The 18191-nt window shown below is 49.3% G+C and overlaps 1 protein-coding gene across 9 annotated transcripts in view; it reads left to right on the forward strand.

Moving 5' to 3' along the window:
* The window catches only part of CNTFR (ciliary neurotrophic factor receptor), a 385998-nt gene that overhangs the window by 86083 nt on the left and 281724 nt on the right, over positions 1 to 18191 (forward strand). For all 9 annotated transcript variants that reach the window (XM_072993042.2, XM_078384185.1, XM_072993038.2 and 6 more), the window contains exon 2: positions 1518 to 1627. In XM_072993042.2, the coding sequence (XP_072849143.2) occupies positions 1584 to 1627 (44 nt within the window). In that variant the 5' untranslated portion in view covers positions 1518 to 1583. The remainder of the gene's footprint in view (positions 1 to 1517; positions 1628 to 18191) is intronic.

Consider the following 18191-nt stretch of genomic DNA (forward strand, 5'->3'; position numbering starts at 1 on the left):
CTGCTGTGGGAGGTGGGTGGGGAGGGAGGGTGGATTTCCTCCTTCCTTAAAGAGCTTCTCCGAGATGTAGGTTTTAGTATCTCCAAACAGCACTGGAGCAAAGAGAAAAAGTGTGCTGCTGTTTATATACTATCCCATAATGCTTAAGCTCTCTCTAGGCAGTTAACAACGCAATTAGGCAATGTACACAATTCATCTCTCCCCCCCCACCCCTGGTGATCTGGGCACTCAATTTACCAGCTTTGGAAGGATGGAAGGCTGAGTCAATTGTGACTCAGGGTCGTGAGCAGAGTCTTGGCTGTAGCCCTTTGCAGTTTAACCGCCAGGCTCCTTGGCAGTTGCTCTTCGGGCAGCTCAAGAGATTCATGAAAGTTTGGGAAGATCCAGATACGACATGCATCCCGTGTGCGGTGGGTCTGTCAGCTTCGGTGCCCATCCTCTGGCCATTTAAACCACCCCCCTGGCATGTCCTGCGACGAATGGAGTCTCCAAGGGAGAAGAGTAGGCATAGCTAAATTTTTCAGTGCCTGACACCTGACAAGCATGATGAATGGGCGTCCTGCACGGGCTGCCGGCGGTGACAAACGGCCCGCTCCCTCCTTCAGGCTCCAGGAAAACTTTGCAATTATTTCCTCTCGCTTCGCAAATGAGTCCCTCAATCAGCCTCGCACGAGAGTTTCCCTTATTTACTCCTGTTTAATGGTCCTTCTAAAGATCAGATCCAAACGCAGGATGGAAGTCAACACAAGGACTTCTGTACATTTCCAGGTGACTTCGGACCAAGCGCGTTCTCTCGCTCTCCCTGGGCTGTTTTTCGTGGAAGGGTGGCTCACCACCGTTGGGCGGGCCGAGAAGCCCGTTTTCTTCCGAACTGATCACATTTCATGGGGCAGGAGGTGGGTGGGTTGCAAGAGGGGCAAAGGACTGTTGGCATGAAAATGTGGCAATGGGAGTGGGTTGTCTCTGAGTTCCCCTTGGCCGTCCTGCCTCCTAAGAGTAGCCGCCTGTCTCACCGGAACCTTGCAGAGATACAGGACATGTCGCGGGTTAGTTGTCCTGTTTGCCTTAGATGTAAAGACGAGAGGAAAGAGTCCAGAAGCCCTGTCTGCACACAGAGATTTGTTTTATTTTGTCACTCTGTAGTATGCAGAAATCAATGCATTGCTTTGATTTAGCAAAATGTCTCTTGTGCAAGATTATTTCAAACGCGCTTGACGGAACCTATTGTCCCCCCCCTTGTTTTTAGATTGGCGCCTTCCCTTTTTTTTTTTACCCTCTTTAACTTGGTAGCCCTGGCTAAGCCCGCCTCCTTCCGTTTGGCCTGCCTTGCGGAGAGAACAGGCAGATTGCGCGGAGGGCATGTGACATAGAAAGTTGTGGAGGCTGCGTTATTTATTTGCCTGCTTACTTATTTGCTGAGACACTTTTGCTCAGAAAACATGAGCATCAGTGCTACTAATGAGAACGGCGACTCCGAGATCTGTGAACTGATGCAGTGTGTGTCTGTCTCTTTGCAGAAAGCCCCATCTTTGAAAGACGAGACCGAAGAGCACGCCGAGCATAGAAAATTGGAGCAAAGTTGGATGTGCCATTTGGGCCTGACCTTGGGATCCAGAACATCAGAGAGGTAAGCGTCTTGCCGCACTGTTTAGTACATTTTTACTCCTTTGCAGATTCAACAGAGCACACATGCAAGAGAACTTTGTTGCCTAAACGTGGTGGATCTGGCCTCTACATCAGATCTGTGGAAGCAGGAACATAGGCATAGTGGCAAATTTGGCCGTCTTAGACATGGATGTTTCTGGGTCCTTGACTGTGGGCAGGAAAGAAAAGCCCTTTCTTGGCTACCAGTGGCCCGTACGTTCTGCATTTCCTCTTTTCCTGTCTGTTTGGGGAAAACGAAATGGTTATTATAACTCCATGGCATTTTCCTCTTCTGTCCATGAAGAGCTATCCATGTTTATTTGGCTTTATAGGACCTGGAAGACTTTTAAAAGCTCGGAGAGCAGATGATGTCGTCTTGCAGGGAGTAAGAGACAAGAGGTGTCTGCCACCTTTTGATGGAGCATTCCCGGGTTGGGTCTCTGGATCGTTCCCTTGCTTCACGATGAGCTTGTGGCTGTATCTCAGATTCCAAAACGATGTCATGAATGATGCAGCCCTTAGCTGAGTCATCATGACACCAGCGATGCCACCGTGCCAGTCCTGGAAATGATGTGAGCCTGTTCTCGGGTCATTGCTGTTGAGGGAAGAGCCAGGAAGCGTGACTCATTGGAGAGTCTCAAGTGCCTCTGGAATGATTCTAAGATTCCCCCGAATTTTATGGGATGGTTGCTTGTTCTGTATTTGAATGTCAAGCAAGATTGTATTTTTAACTCTGCAGAAAGCAAAGCTGAGCATCTTTCCTTGAAGACTTTTTTATTTGTCAGGAGAATAAACAGTGCTTCAGATACTTGTGAGGGAAACCTAACTTGTCCTGGGTTCATACTGTCACATTTGATTTTAGGAAGGTCCACGTTCCCCCCCCCTTCTGTTCCCCCTCGGGTCCTGGAGTCCTCCCTCTTTGGTCCCAAAAGGAAACCCGATGAAGGGTGAAAAAGAACGGGGTTGGCCGAACTTGGATCAGAATCGTGAATGTCGACATACAAGGTCGCATTTGTGCGTGGGGGCTGCCCTGTCCCTTGAATCTCTCTCTCTCTCTTCAGTCAAACTATCAGCTGCAACCGCTGGTGTGGGTTTCTACCTCCGAGCCATTGGAGGTGGCTTGGGAAGGCGAGACAAGCAAGGGGAGAGCGCAACAAGGATGGCTTGCAACACCACACCGGAAACAAGCCGATCCTTCTTAGTTCCTCCCTCTTCGAGGGTTTGTAGATTGAGGGGGACTCCCTGTCAACTTTGATGCGTATTATCTCTTGACTTTCCTTGGGATCTTTGCTCGATACCACGTTTTGCAGTCCCGGGTGAGTGCCACGAAGGAGCTTTCCTTGCTCTAAACTTTCCTTGGGCCTCCTGCCACGCTGCTCAATGCAAACCCATGAATGGAAAACTGGCCTCTCTTGTGTCCTTTCTGTGCAACAAAGAACATTCTCTGGCTGAGGTTTCCTTCCCCCTGGGCAGAAGCTTTTCCTGCTGCTGCACCACCCTCCTTTCTCCCTGGATCACCCTTGTGATTCCCACCCACGGCCCACCGCCCCCTCCCGGCGTGTTGCGCAGACCCCCCAGTGATGGCCTGGTGGCTCCAATTTTTCTTGCGCTCTTTATTTGTGGAGCGGCTGCCGCTCACGGCCCTACTCCTAATAATGGCAATTACCGTTACACGTTTGGCTACAAGGTATGTCGGCGGTAATGGGATCCAGAGGGACAAAATTAAAGCGATATAATATGCTAAGATAAATTAACGTTGTAAAATTAGCCATGGGTCTCGTCAGAGATCTGACAAATGTCTCACAGCTTCCTTACGAGCTGCTCGGAGCTCCGCTCGATTGGATTTGCGGCCCAGAGCAAACAGAAAGCAGCCGGGGAGGAAACAGTTGATTAAGGGGACGCTTTCCCCACATGCGAGCCGTTAGTGGCGCTCACGCCTCGGCTTGGCTCGGCAGAAGGCTCGAGCCCTCCGTGCGCTCCGAGACGTCAGGCTCCCCTCGTGGTAGGGCGGCTGCTTGTGCCAGTTGGCAGAGGACGGCGGGGAGGTGGCCTCAGCAGCAGCCTCTGGGCCGGCACCGTCGAGGTGGGATGGGAAGCGCGGGACCCTCGTGGTTGAGAAGCAAGAGGAACTGTGACTAGTCTGGGAACGAGGTCTTGATCTGTAGTTTGGATGCACATTCTTGTCTCATCCTCATGTTTAGAGAACTGCAAAATGACTCTCCCTGACACATGAGGAGGCAATGTTGTTTTGAAGTGCTCTGGGCAAGAGGAAGACTCACAGTTCCTTCCTTCCTTCCTTCCTTCCTTCCTTCCTTCCTTCCTTCCTTCCTTCCTTCCTTCCTTCCTTCCTTCCTTCCTTCCTTCCTTCTCTCTCCCTATCTTTAATCCTTCCTTCCTTCCATCTATCATCAGTCCTTTCTTCCTTTCATCTATCTTTTCCTTCCTTGCTTGCTTGCTTGCTTGCTTGCTTGCTTGCTTGCTTGCTTGCTTGCTTCCTTCCTTCCTTCCTTCCTTCCTTCCTTCCTTCCCTCCCTCCCTCCCTCCCTCCCTCCCTCCCTCCCTCCCTCCCTCCCTCCTTTCTTCTTTCCTTCCTTCCTTCCTTCGTTATTTCTCCTTATCTTTAATCCTTCCTTGCTTGCTTCCTTGCTTCCTTCCTTCGCACACATAGAGCAAAATTGCACAAAGAACGCAACCACCTGAAGGCACACATTGATGACAACTGCTGCTTTGTGGTGGTTTTTTTTTTCTTCCTGGATGAGATGCCTCCGAAGCCTCATCAGAGAGTCTTTCTGTGCTCATGAAGCATCTGTGCTTTGCTTTCAAAAGGAAAGGGTGCTGGTTTGGCAAGAGGACAGTTTGCACAAGTTCTGGGAACTTGGGCTAGAAAGGAAGAGTGTTCTCTCTCTTGCTGTCGGGCAAAGGCGAGGGATGTCATCATCCTTGAAAAACTCCTCGCTGGAATGTCCGTTGGGGTTGGATCAATTAAGCCTGAAGAGAATAAAGAATTTACGGCCCCAGTCCACAGCTAACCCTAGAGGCACAGCCTGACCAAAAACAGAGATGGGGAAAGTAACTTTTGTGAACTGTAACTTCCTGAGTCTTGGCTAGGGGTGTTGCGGAGCTGTTGTCCGAGAACTTAATGGTTCCGGCCTCTGGCCCAGGGTGGTGGTTGGGAGGGACCATCCGAGAAGGCCTTGGTGTCAGAGGTCATGGGGTGCACCTGGAGAGCTCCTTTGGCGGCTGGCTTCCATCACCTCCACTGGTCAGGTTCTGAATGTGCAGAATTTGAAAGCTCTGCCCGAGACTCCAGAGAACCACCTGCCCGTCAGGAGGGGTAGTCCTGAATAAGGTGGGTTTTAGTGCTCCCTCCACTCAGCAGTTTCTCAGGTGCCTGGAAGATCTGTAAGCCCACAATGATGCGCATTGGGACTGTCTCTTAGATTTCTGCATGTAAGGTGTGGAGACGCAGATGGCAAGTGGGTGGGATGCGATGGGTTGTTCGGTAACTTGCGTTCCATGGGGAGATAAAAATAGGGGAGAAGTCTGTTCTTTCCCACTCTCTAAGGCCAACATTTTCCAAGGGACCCTCCCAGCCTAGGCCTGGGGTCTCAGGAAGAAGCTTCTCCAATCCTTTTTGCCCCCCTTCTGCTTTGACCCATCGCAGGTCCTTCCTTCCTTCCTTCCTTCCTTCCTTCCTTCCTTCCTTCCTTCCTTCCTTCCTTCCTTCCTTCCTTCCTTCCTTCCTTCCTTCCTTCCTTCCTTCCTTCCTTCCTTCCCCTATCTCTCTCCTTCCTTCCTTCCTTCCTTCCTTCCTTCCTTCCTTCCTTCCTTCCTTCCTTCCTTCCTTCCTTCCTTCCTTCCTTCCTTCCTTCCTTCCTTCCTTCCTTCCTTCCTTCCTTCCTTCCTTCCTTCCTTCCTTCCTTCCAAGATGAGCGACAGCTGCTGAGTGTAGAACCCAATGAGTCATCCTGGTTCCTCAATAGTCACCTCAAAGATGATGTCAGCTCTTTGATGCCATCCATGACTGGAAGGATTCCACTAATGTGGCTTTGCCTTTGATCTCTGCGTTGGCTGCCCTTTATGGAGAGTGGCGGTAATAGGCTCCATGGAGAGCCACAGGCGACTCAGATCCTTGTGATCTGAGATCCCCCAAGCCTTTCTTGCAGTGGGTGACGTTGGCCCCTGGAGAAAATGGCTGATTTGTTTTTAAGTGTACTACCTTGACAGTCTGATGGGTGGGTTTAAGTTAAGTGGGAGCTGCTGTACATTGAGATGGGATTTCTGGTGCATGGCAAGGCACCATCTGTGGTCAGGTCTGGATCCTGAAGTATAAGAAGTATTAATGGCCTGGTCAGCAGGACGGTACTTTTTGTAGTCCAGCTACCAATTATGGGGACTTGATCCAGAAAAACATCTGGGAAGCCAAATTTAGGCTGACTATCAGGAAAAAACGTGTTAACTATTAGAACAGTTATGGACAGAGGACAGATTGGATTTGTCTTCAGTGTGGAAGGGATTGTGACAAACCCAGACCTACTGGGATATGTCACACAGTTACACTAAGCTGCCACCAACCATTCCCCTTAAGAAGTCACACAGACCAGGGATGGATTTTTAAACAATAAAAAGAATAAGGTTTATTTTAAATACACACAGGGAAAAATAAACAATCAGGTGAATAGGATAAAGTAACGTGGCTTATTCTCACTCATACAAGCATACAGTTTGGTTCACCCAGAACCCTTAACTTGAAGCACAGACCCTGAACCTATCAGTTCTGGCTAACCAACAGACACCTGAACCTATCAGGTTGGTACTCTGACACACAGTAGTACCCTGTCTGACACACAGACTCCCACAACAGCTTCTTCTTCCCAGCTGCTGCTTCGTCACAACCCAGTGTCTCTCAGCATCTCCCAGTGTGTCCTCCCTCACCACACAGGCATCACATATTTATACAGTACAGCCCCTCCTCCTGATGTCCCGCCTTCCACTCCCCATAGGATGGAACTTTCCCTCCAAACCCATGACAGACAGGTAACATCAGTGCTGTATGTAACACCTCCCCTCTTTATAAGTTGTTTTGTAGGGGGAAAGCTAAGGTGCTTTTCACCAAAAAACAACCTGGGTAAAATACACAACAACAGTTATACATTCAATCCCATATAATACTTACTTAAACTTACATTCTAAGTTAAACATAGCAAATAGGCATTTAAACATTTACCATATACATTACATTCATTTACCTTTATTTATACAAACCAAATTCAAAACCAGGTACATTTAACTTTTGTCATCATTATATACACATATAGTCCATGTTCTTTCGCCGTCTTCATTCTTCAGGTCTTCTTGATAAGGCGTCAGCAACACAGTTCACTGACCCTCTGACCACCTTCACTTCAAAGTCATAGTCCTGTAGGTTTAAAGCCCACCTCATAAGTTTGCTATTGTGGGTTTTCATTGTCTTTAACCATTGCAGTGGTGAATGGTCAGTGCACAGAACAAAATGTCTTCCCCAGATGTAAGGCTTGGCCTTCTGGATCGCGTAGACTATGGCCAAACACTCCTTCTCCAAGGTTGCCAAATGTCTCTCCCCTTTTTGAAGTTTCCTACTCAGGTAGGACACTGGATGCTGGTCACCATTCTCATCCTCCTGGCACAGAACTGCTCCTACCCCGCTGTTAGACGCATCGGTGTAGATGATGAACTCCCGGTCGAAGTCTGGAGCACGCAGGACAGGATAGTTGATTAACGCCTCCTTCAACCTCTGGAACGCCGCCTCACAGTCGCTGGTCCACGGGATGCGGTCATCAGCCTTCTTCCTCGTCAGATCGGTCAGCGGAGCCGCAATCTCGCTAAACCTCGGGATGAACTTTCTGTAGTAGCCCACCAACCCAAGAAATGATTTGACTTTTTTCTTGGTGTTGGGTCTAGGCCAATCACGAACAGCTTCTATTTTGGCCTCCAGGGGTTTTATCACTCCTCCCCCTACCATGTGACCCAAGTATTTTATTTCTGGGCTACCCAGCTGACACTTGCTGGCCTTTACTGTTAGCCCTGCTGCACTTAACCTCTGCAGCACTAACTCCAGGTGTATCAGGTGATCTTCCCAGGTATTACTGAAGATCCCTATGTCGTCAATGTAGGCCACTGTAAAGTCACTGAGCCCTGCCAAGGTCTGGTCCATCAGCCTTTGGAATGTGGCTGGTGCATTTCTGAGACCAAAGCTCAGGACTCGAAACTCATAGAGACCAAAAGGGCTGCAAAAGGCAGTCTTTTCTTGATCCCTGGGATCAATTCTTAATTGCCAATATCCCTTTACCAGGTCCAATGATGAGATGAACCGACAACCCCCTATTGTTTCAATCAGGTTGTCTAGCCTGGGCATTGGGTAGGCATCAGGAGTGGTTACACGGTTTAATTTCCTGTAATCGACACAAAACCTAATGCTCCCATCAGGCTTGTCCACAAGGACTATCGGAGAGGACCAAGGGCTAGAAGAGGGGACGATTATGTTCTCCCTAAGCATCTCGTCCAGCTCCTTCCGCACCTTGTCCCTATAGGGTCCCGTTACTCGGTATGGGGATACTGCCTGCGGGGGTGCATCCCCTGTGTGGATCCGATGCATCACTCCCTTCACTATCCCCGGCTTGTTGGAAAACACCTGTTGATATTTACTAAGCAGCATTTTCAGTTCTTGCTGCTGGTCTTGGGTGAGTGCAGGACTGATCTTTACCTCCTCAGGGTTGTATTTTACTTCCCCTCTACCCTCCCAGAAGGGTAATTCCGCTTCCTCACTCTCAGCTGCTTTTATCGCGAATAAAACCCTCTGTTCCCCTCTGTAGTAGGGTTTTAGGGCATTCACATGAACCACCCTCCTTGCTTGGTTCTCCTCCTGCTCTATTAGGTAGTTCAGGTCTGACATCTTGGAAATGACCCTATATGGTCCTGCCCATTTGAGCTGCAGTTTATTCTCTCTGCAGGGCCTAAGCCAAAGCACTTCCTCCCCTGGGTCAAAGTGTCTCTCTCTAGCTTTGTGGTCATACCATGTTTTCTGTCTGACCTTCTGAGCTTGCAGGTTTTCTGCTGCCAGCTCTAGATTTCTCCTTAGGTCATTCATCAAGGTGTCTATGTAAGTTACAACGTCTTGTGGGTCATCCTGGGTGATCCGCTCCCAATTTTGCTTGATCAAATCAAGGGGCTCTTTCACCCCTAAGTGTGCAGCAAACATGTCAGAGTGCCCCCTTTTTAAGATCATGGGGCGATACTTTTCAGGTACCACCAGCTGACTTCTGATCCCAACTCCCCCTTTTGAGAGATTCCTCAGGGTTTCTCTATATAAAATCTCCTTTTTCTCCAGAAATCTCACTGGGGTTTCAGGTGTTAGCTGGGCGCCAGTCACCTGTTCAACACACTTTTGGAGAGTGGCATCTGCCTTTTGCTCCTGTCCAAATCTGCTGTCTGTGGTTAAGGTTTCCACCACAGCTTCTGAACTCCCCTCTGCTACCGTCTCTGGCTCATCATTACCCCCCTGAACTGTCTCTGTGGTGGCTTGTGAGCGTGTAATCACTAGCACCCGTTTCACATGTTCAGCCAGGTCATTTCCCACGAGCACGGCTGCTGGCAGAGTCGATGAAATCGCTATCCGCCAATCTCCCCTCCAGCCTTGAAAGTTGACAGGTACCTCTGCTACTGGTAGAGAGATTATCTGCCCCTCAATCCCTGCTACCTTTATGCTCTCATTCGGGATTATATATTCCCTAGGAATAATATCTGGATGGCACAGGGTCACCTGAGAACAAGTGTCCCGCAGCCCCCGATACTGACGGTCAAGTATTCCTACGTCCACCCCTGCTGTCTCAAACAACGGAGAATCTGTTTTTATCAGCCAGCAGCGCTTTACCTCCACAAGAGGACCATTTTCCTCAGCCTGCTCAGCATAGGTAGCTGTTCCAGACTGAGTAGCCAAGGCAACAGGCTCCCTCGGTGACACTGAGCCTTGCTCTTTCTGGACACAGAACACAGCTTTTGGCTTGGTCCCACTAGACTCCTGAGGCACCATTCCTTTTAGCTGCTTCAATTTCTCACACTCTGAGATTAGATGACCCTTTCCCTGACAGAAATAACATTTTCTGGTGTATTTTGATTCTCTCTCATCTTGTTTTGGTTTTCCCTCCAAAATCTGAGGTCTTAGTTTCATGTCTGAGGGCTTCCCTTCACCATGGGCCCCTCCCCCTTGCTGGCTTTTTCCTTTTATTCTCAAATCCAGCTCCTTTTGCTTGGCCTCAAACTCAGCCCTGATCTGTAAAATTTCTTCCTCAGCCCTAGCTTTTATCTCTTTTACTTTTTCTTCCGTCTTATCTCTGATTTCTTTTAATTTAATGTCTTTTTGCTGATTATATTTTTCAAGATCTTGCTCCCTTTGTCTGGCCTGAGCCTCATACTTTTCTTTCTTTGACATTTCTTCCACTGATAAATTGTTAATGAACTTATTTAGGAACTTCAATTCTAATTGTACCATTCTAATTTGGAGTTTCAGTTCCATCTGTTTGATCCTCATGTCCATTCCCCTTTTCTTGGCATCTGCCTCTGCCTGACTGATTTCAGCTCTTTCTTTTCTTCTGATTTCCATTTCCCTCACCCTCAGTTCATGCTGTTGGGCTAGGAGCATTTTTCTGAGTTCTGGGTTCTGCTCTCCTGTGCTGTCACCCTGCACTGAGCCAAATTCATCCTCAGAACCTTGGTCAATCTGGGGGTCTTTCACTTCACTCATGTCTGCTACTTGGCTTCGAGTCAAGGGCATAATCCCCCCTCAGAACAGGCTGCTTTAAAAAGTCAAGCCTCAAAATAAAACGACCACTTTTTTCCTTTTTGCCTCAGAACCAGCTCTCCCTAGAGATTGCTGCTGTTCTTCAGCACTAAAGTTGCAACAGTATCGAGTCAGAGCCTACCCCCCTCTGCTGGGCCTCTCAGCTGGCAAGCTAGCTCGCTGTTGCTATGCAGTTTTGCCTCAGCGTTTTCCCGCCAAAATCAGGCTGCCTCAGAGCACCTTAATCTAAGTCTCCCCAGTTGGCACGTTCTTCTACTAGCGCACCTCCCCGTGAGGTACACCTAGAAGATTACCTACGCGCCTCAGACTGTCCCTGACTAGACCCCCCTTGCTCTGGGCACACTTGCCAAGGCTTTGCTGGACCGCTGGACAACTGGACCAGTCGTATCCCACACGCTGGACACCAATCAATGTGACAAACCCAGACCTACTGGGATATGTCACACAGTTACACTAAGCTGCCACCAACCATTCCCCTTAAGAAGTCACACAGACCAGGGATGGATTTTTAAACAATAAAAAGAATAAGGTTTATTTTAAATACACACAGGGAAAAATAAACAATCAGGTGAATAGGATAAAGTAACGTGGCTTATTCTCACTCATACAAGCATACAGTTTGGTTCACCCAGAACCCTTAACTTGAAGCACAGACCCTGAACCTATCAGTTCTGGCTAACCAACAGACACCTGAACCTATCAGGTTGGTACTCTGACACACAGTAGTACCCTGTCTGACACACAGACTCCCACAACAGCTTCTTCTTCCCAGCTGCTGCTTCGTCACAACCCAGTGTCTCTCAGCATCTCCCAGTGTGTCCTCCCTCACCACACAGGCATCACATATTTATACAGTACAGCCCCTCCTCCTGATGTCCCGCCTTCCACTCCCCATAGGATGGAACTTTCCCTCCAAACCCATGACAGACAGGTAACATCAGTGCTGTATGTAACAGGGATGGTCACTCTCAAATTGGCCTTCTCAGCCGCGCTAGACGCTGTTCCAAGACCCCCATACAGAGCACGTGATCCTCGTCTCTCGAGACTGAAGGATGCCTACTAAATTAGAACAGTACAACAATGGAACCGATGACTTTGGGAGGTGGTGAGCACTCCAGTGCTGGAGGCATTTGTGAGAAAATTGTACTCATCTGTCAGATCTGCTTTGATTTGGATTCCTGCCTTGAGCAGGGGGCTGGATTCCAATTCTACGATTTTGTGATTCTACTTGCTTTGCTTCTAGACCAGTGGTTCCCCATCTTAGGCCTCCAGGTGTTCGTGGGCTACAATTCCCAGAAATCCTGGCCAGCAAATCTAACAGTGAAGACCCCTGGGAGTTTCTGTCCATGAACATCTGGGGATCTGAGGTTGGGAGCCCCTATTATAGACAACTGATCACCCTAAGTTCCATTCTGGCCCTGATGTGTGTCCCACCCTGCAGGGAAGCCAGAATGGTTCTGAGCTCCTGTATCTGTACTGAACTCCCCAGGAAGCTGATAGAGACCTGGGGAAGGTTTCTACCTTGCCCTTCAAGACAGTAATTGTCCAGAGATTGTAATAGCCCACCCCCTCCAGATATACTCACCCACCCCCTATAGCCCAGCAGTTTGTAGTCTTCAGAATAGGGTTAGACTAGACTTCTCTTGAGAGTCCCCTGGACTGCAAGGAGATCAAACCTATCCATTCTGAAGGAAATCAAACCTGAGTGCTCCCTGGAAGGACAGATCCTGAAGCTGAGGCTCCAATCCTTTGGCCATCTCATGAGAAGAGAAGACTCCCTGGAAAAGACCCTGATGTTGGGAAAGTGTGAAGGCAAGAGGAGAGAAGGGGACGACAGAGGACGAGATGGCTGGACAGGGTCACCGAAGCGACCAACATGAATTTGACACAACTCTGGGAGGCCATGGAAGACAGGAGGGCCTGGCGTGCTCTCTGGTCCATGGGGTCACGAAGAGTCGGACACGACTTAACGACTAAACAACAACAGACTTGGTTGTGCAGCCCATGGGAAACCAGAAGCAGGAGTGGAATGGTCTTTCCAACAGGGAGGGCAGGAGGTTTATCTCCCTCCAGCGGCTGGCTCTTTGGGTGGCAGCGGAGGCTGGTTTTCCCTTTGCCGTGATGTCCTTCCAGGGAAACCAGGAACTGAGCTTTGCGGTGGCTGCTGGCCAGCGAATCCCCATTAACCCACAGAATCTGGGAGCGCTCTTGATATATTTGCAAACGTTTAGCCTTGGTGGTTCTTTGAGCCCCAGGGCCACCTGGAAAGATCCCAGTCCTCTTGGTTTCGGGCCCCTTGACGTTCTCCGTGTGCATCCTGCCTTTCTTTCATACCATCAGCTCTGGCAGAGCCCCGGACTCTCGACCCAGCTGTGGTGTTTGCATGGCATGATTGGGGAACGCTGGTTCCCTGTGCATGTATATCGGAAGAGGACACACGCGGGGCGGTTCTCTGGACTCTTGTGCTAAGCATTATACCCTTTAGGTCTAAGATGAGAGGTGTAAAACTTGGCTGAGAAATTGCACCCGGCGTGGTGCGGATCTCTCTCCTTGCCCGGCGTCTTGGCCTATTGAGTTTAAAGCAACCGAAAGCAGCCGCGGCCGGGCTGTACAACCCCCCCCCCCTTTGGAGAGCGCTGTCTTTGAAGGGGGTTCCAGCAGCCTCTCTTTCCTGGTGGCTAATTAGAGAGTCGGAGGCCAGCCAGGCTCAGCCGGGGGGAAGAAACGATTCCCCTCTTTCTCCCCTCTAGCCAAGTCATGGTCCTGGGAGGGGTGGCCAGAGGGCCCCCCCCCCCACTGTTTTTTTAACAGATTTACAGATGCGGGCTAATTGTGTGTTTAATGGCCGGTTCATACCAAAGGGCCCCAGTGGGGCAGGAATGATTTAGATCTTGCTTAATAAAGCATATGATCGGGACTTTTTTTTAAAAAAAAGGAACGAAAGCAAAACACAAGCCCTTGGCAAGGCCTCCTTGTTTCTCCAGCCCTGCTCTGATCGGCTGAGAGTCACAAACACACACGCACATATGGGAACTGACATCGTTGGGAAACCGGACAGGAGGCAGCTCCCCGCATGCAGGCGGAGGGGGGGGGGACTGTCTTTGTCCCTGGGACGGATGGGTGAGGATGGAGGGCCAAGGGCGGGTGGGAGGAGGTGTGCCTGACGCCGTAGAGGTCTTTGGGACTTCCCCTTCCTCAGGCTCTTCCTTCCCAAACCCATCTCTTCGGCAGACCCTTCTGGGAGCCTCGCCACGGTGCGGTGGTTAAACTGCAGTCCTGCAGTTGAAGCTCTGCTCAGAACCTGGGTTTGATCCCGGCAGGCTCGGATCACTTGGCTTGAGGTCGACTCAGCCTTCCATCCTCCTGAGGTCAGTAAATTGAGTACCCAGCTTGTGGGATGGAGGGGGGAGGGAGGGAGGGAGGGAGAGGTGTAGCCTCCGTCATTCAACCGTAAACTGCCCCAAGAGTGCTTTAAGTGCTACGGGACAGTATATTAGCGGCACCTTTTGCATTTTGCTTTCTGTGATCCAGTCTTGGCCTTGCCAGGTGTTTTGTCTCTGCTTTGGTATGGCAGCCCAGGCCAGCTTTCCTGTTGCTGCTCTTACGTTCCCTCCGGTTCTGTCTAAACTGTAGTGATCGTCCAAAAAGGGATCAGCTTCAGAAGGTTCTTTGTTGGCTCAAGTCCGGCAAACTCCTTGGCGGTGACTTCTCTTCCTGATTCAGTCCAACTCGCCTCTGTTTTGCCTGTGCTTTTGCTAATAATCTGCCTTGCTTCTTATGTGCAGAGGTTTGTGTCACTTAGTATGTGGACCATCCTGGTATGCGAGAATGAGAAATTGTTTTGGGGTCTGTGTTCCCCCCCCCAAGCCCCACACCCTCCTCTTTGGCCAGAGAGTGGTCCGAGGAAGAAGTATTTTCTAAGGGACTCAGGAAGAGTTCTGCATTTTCAGGGGGAAACTGAATGCAAAAGGTGCAAAACGACAATCGCTGCAGCTGGTTTTGCGAACTTTCAAGGTTTAGAGATACTGGCTCGGTGATTTGCGTCTTTCTGAGCAATCAGTGGGCTTTTTGTTCTCAAAGAAAAAGGACCTTAATCTTGTCCAGAGAGATGTTTTGTGTGTATTTGCGTGTGCTGACTGTGGACACCTTAACCCTGAAACAAGAGAACTCTTTATGGAGGTGAGGAATCTTGTGGCGCTTGGAAATTTCTCATTGGAGTACACTTGTTGAATCTAGACAGCCTCAGTCAACCGATGGGATTCTCGTGCCTTGTGTAGTAATGCACAACTAGAGTAGGCCCATTGAATCAGCCGTGGAGGAATTTAACTCACCAAATCCCTCGTGATTTAGTGGGCCTACTCTGGTTGCCACTTACTGCACTGAGCAACAGGATTTCCTCAAAACGAAAGCAGAGAATTTAGAGAGCGCCTCACCCCACCAGGAACTCTGTGTAAGCACGTTGGCTGGTGCTAATAGCATGTCAGCGGCTTAAGAGTACCCCTCACTGCCTTTTTAAAAAAGGTCTTCTTTTCCCTCTGTTTGAAGTTTATTATATTTAGAATATTTTTGAAGCACCTCTCCCCTCCGCAAGCGCCTGAGGCAAGGTGCAGTTAAAAACAATACCATAAATTTTTTAAAAGCTATTAAGAAGAAACCCAAGAACAGGCGCTCTGAAGAAATCAGAGATGGCTGAGAGCATTCTGTAAGTGCCCTTTAAGTATTAAAAGCTTGGTTAAACAAGCAGAACTGTGTTAATCAGCTTTATGAAGAATAACAGGAAAAGGGTTCCCCTGACCTTCCGAAGGAAGGCGTTCCTTAGTGAGGATGATGGCTGCAGTTGAAACTCCATCTCATGTGCTCAGTGGTCTCCCCTCTCGGTTCTTGACCACGTAATGTGTGCAAAATCCAGATCCTAATTCCGGTTCTTTTTGGGATTGTGAACGTCCCTGGCCAATTTACGGCCCTTTTTCTTAAAGGTTTTCCCTGTTTGTTTTCACGTAAGGCCCGTGGTTTGTTTTCCGGCGTGCATTTTTGCATGGATGGAGGGGGAGCTGCTTGCAAACACAGCCTAAACCCGGGAAAGTGTGTGTATTTCTTATGAGATGGCAACCACTGCCTTATGGGTTTTGTAGTCTTGCCAGTGGGTAGGTGTTTTGAGAAGCCTGTATGAGACAGTGTGTCCTCAAAATACTGGTCAAATCATAATGCACTGTGCTTGTTGGGATACGTGTTTCCGAATTTGGTCCCCCTCCTGATGCCACTTTTTAGAGGGAGGGTTTGGGTCTCCCATAAGCCCTAGCAAGCTTTTGGCGGGTTATATTTTGGAGGGCATGCACAAAAGCCCCAGTTTCCATCTCCCTCTGTAGATCTTCATGCATTGGGCATGTCAGGAAGAGCCCCAAACCAGCGGTTGCAAGGTTCCTTGATAACAGGGAGACCTGGCAAGGTTGGATGCCTAGAGGTTGGGGGAACGACTCCCAGAATCACAGAGCTGGCAAAGAAATGATCCTAGGAGCTGCACCCCAAGAAAAGCAGGTAGCCCCAAGCTCTAAGGATTCCTGAGCTCAGGGAATGCGCTCACCTGAACAGAACCGTCATTCGCTGCAGCAGAATGCGACAGGGTTTATTTAAAAAAAAAAAACACCATAGAAAAATACTGTCAGGAATCAAGACATGCCAGGGTACAAACCCATCTTCCATGAGCAGGAGCAGCCGAAAAAAAGGATTGTCAAGATTGCCTGAAATCCTCGGTGAAATTTTTTTTGTAGTTGCTGCTGTTGAAATTTGCAGGGTTTTTTTTTTTTTTTGCCTTCTCTGTGCTAACTTGTCCGACTTCTTGCACAAACGTTTGTCCCCTCACGGTTAGGCATCCCTTGTCTTCATGGATTGCGTTTGCGGGGGTTCAGCATTTAAAAAAAATCTCTTTCTCTTAGGAAAGGCTGAAATGTTTTTTTTTTCAAGTGCAATTGATTCTAAATCTGTTCTATTTGCACTTGAAGGAACTCCTCCTTCCCTTTGACCATTAAATGCATTCTTTGCCCTTCAAAAAGAAAATGGAAAAAAGGTGCCTCTTCAAAAGAGTAGCCTTTCTAGGATAATAATAGGGGTCTCCTTGAAGAAGAGGCTTTGAAAAACAGAGGAGCAGCTTCCCTAGCTTCCTCCTTCGAGCCTCTTCTGCAGGCCCGTGTCCGTGGCAGGCATACATACGTGCCAGCTTTTCTCAGCCTTGTGCCCTTGAAATGCCGTGGGCCCGACCCATAGCAAGGGGCAATGGGGACTGGGCTTTGATCTGGGATATCAAAATCGACCCCCGATACGGTGTGAACCTGACGCTGCTGTTGGAAGGGTGCAAACCTGATCGCCCTTGGGTGTCTGATCCCACCTCTGGCTGCTCCTCCTGCTCTCAGACCTAGAGGTTCACCCCATTCTCCTCCTCTTCAAGCCCTGGGGGTGCCACTCCCATGTGACCCAAGCTTTACCTGTTCTTTACCTGTTGACAGTGAGGGCTCAGGTTACTACATTTGCTAGCAAGACCTCTGTGGAGGACTCCGATTTCCATCATCCACACCCAGCAAGGCCCTTGTGATCCTACGTGTCTACAGGGCACCACAGTAGGAAAGGCTGGTATAGAGTGCAAGGATGGAACGGGATGGAGGTTCTTAGGCTGATGTCTACGCTTCCTGCCGGAGGGCAAGGTTGCCCAGGGATGCCCAGTCACGAGACTGTGTCCGAAACGGAGGGTGTGAATATATATTTCTCTTGGGTTTTTTTGTGCTTCTCGCCTACAATTTTTCTTCCAGTTCTTGTTTCATACTGGGTTGCAAGACTGACTTCTTCTCCCAACGTTGACGTTGATGTATGCATTTCCCCCTCTAATTTGTACGCTTTCTCTGTTGAATGCAACATGTTTCCACGTACATTTTCAACTGGACGTATTTTCACCGGAACAGTTTTTAAAATATGCACATAGTTTTGCACCCTCTTTATTTCTCAGAAATGCCGTTGCAGGTAAGTGGATCCTCAAAGCACCGCCGTGGGCTTCCTTCTGACAGTCGGACCGAGAAGGTGCTGTAAGAAGGACTGCCAAACTCAGCAACACCCACCCCTTATCTAGAAGTGGTGCTCCAGCCATGGTGGACACTTTTGGCCGCTCTTCATTGACCATGGAAAACCCTCGCAGTATGAGATGACATCTGTCGCCCTGTTTGCCTGTCTGCCGATATAGAAGAAATGGCACTCATTTTCTCAGCTGGGAAAATGGCAAAATCAAAGCAAGGAGCAAGCCTGATGCTCTGCTGGCTGCTTAGATTTCCATGCGCACGCCCCCATCTCTGGCTGTCTTGCCTCTGAGTGGAGGAGGCTTTCTATCTGGCCTTGCACAGAGGGATGAATTTCTTGCTTCTGCTGATAGAGAATGCAGTGAAAACAGGATCTGGGGCGGGGGGGGGGGGGAAGTAACAAGGATCCCGAGGGAGCAGTGTATTGAAAGCGGCAGTGCCACTGAGTTGATAGAGCCCTTATTGGCTGCGTTGTATCTCCTAATGCAAACAGACAGCGCTTCCTGATAAGTCACATCCTTCAGTGTGGATGGCACTCCGTCATGTCTAGCAAATAACGGCAAGGTGCTGTGGCAGCCTCTTTCGTGTGGCAGAAGGGTGCGTGGCAGGATGGAAGGCCCCCTCCTCTCTCTTTTTCCCCTCTCCCTGGCTAA

Source organism: Pogona vitticeps, chromosome 2 (assembly GCF_051106095.1).
Source record: "Pogona vitticeps strain Pit_001003342236 chromosome 2, PviZW2.1, whole genome shotgun sequence".
NCBI lineage: Eukaryota > Metazoa > Chordata > Lepidosauria > Squamata > Agamidae > Pogona > Pogona vitticeps.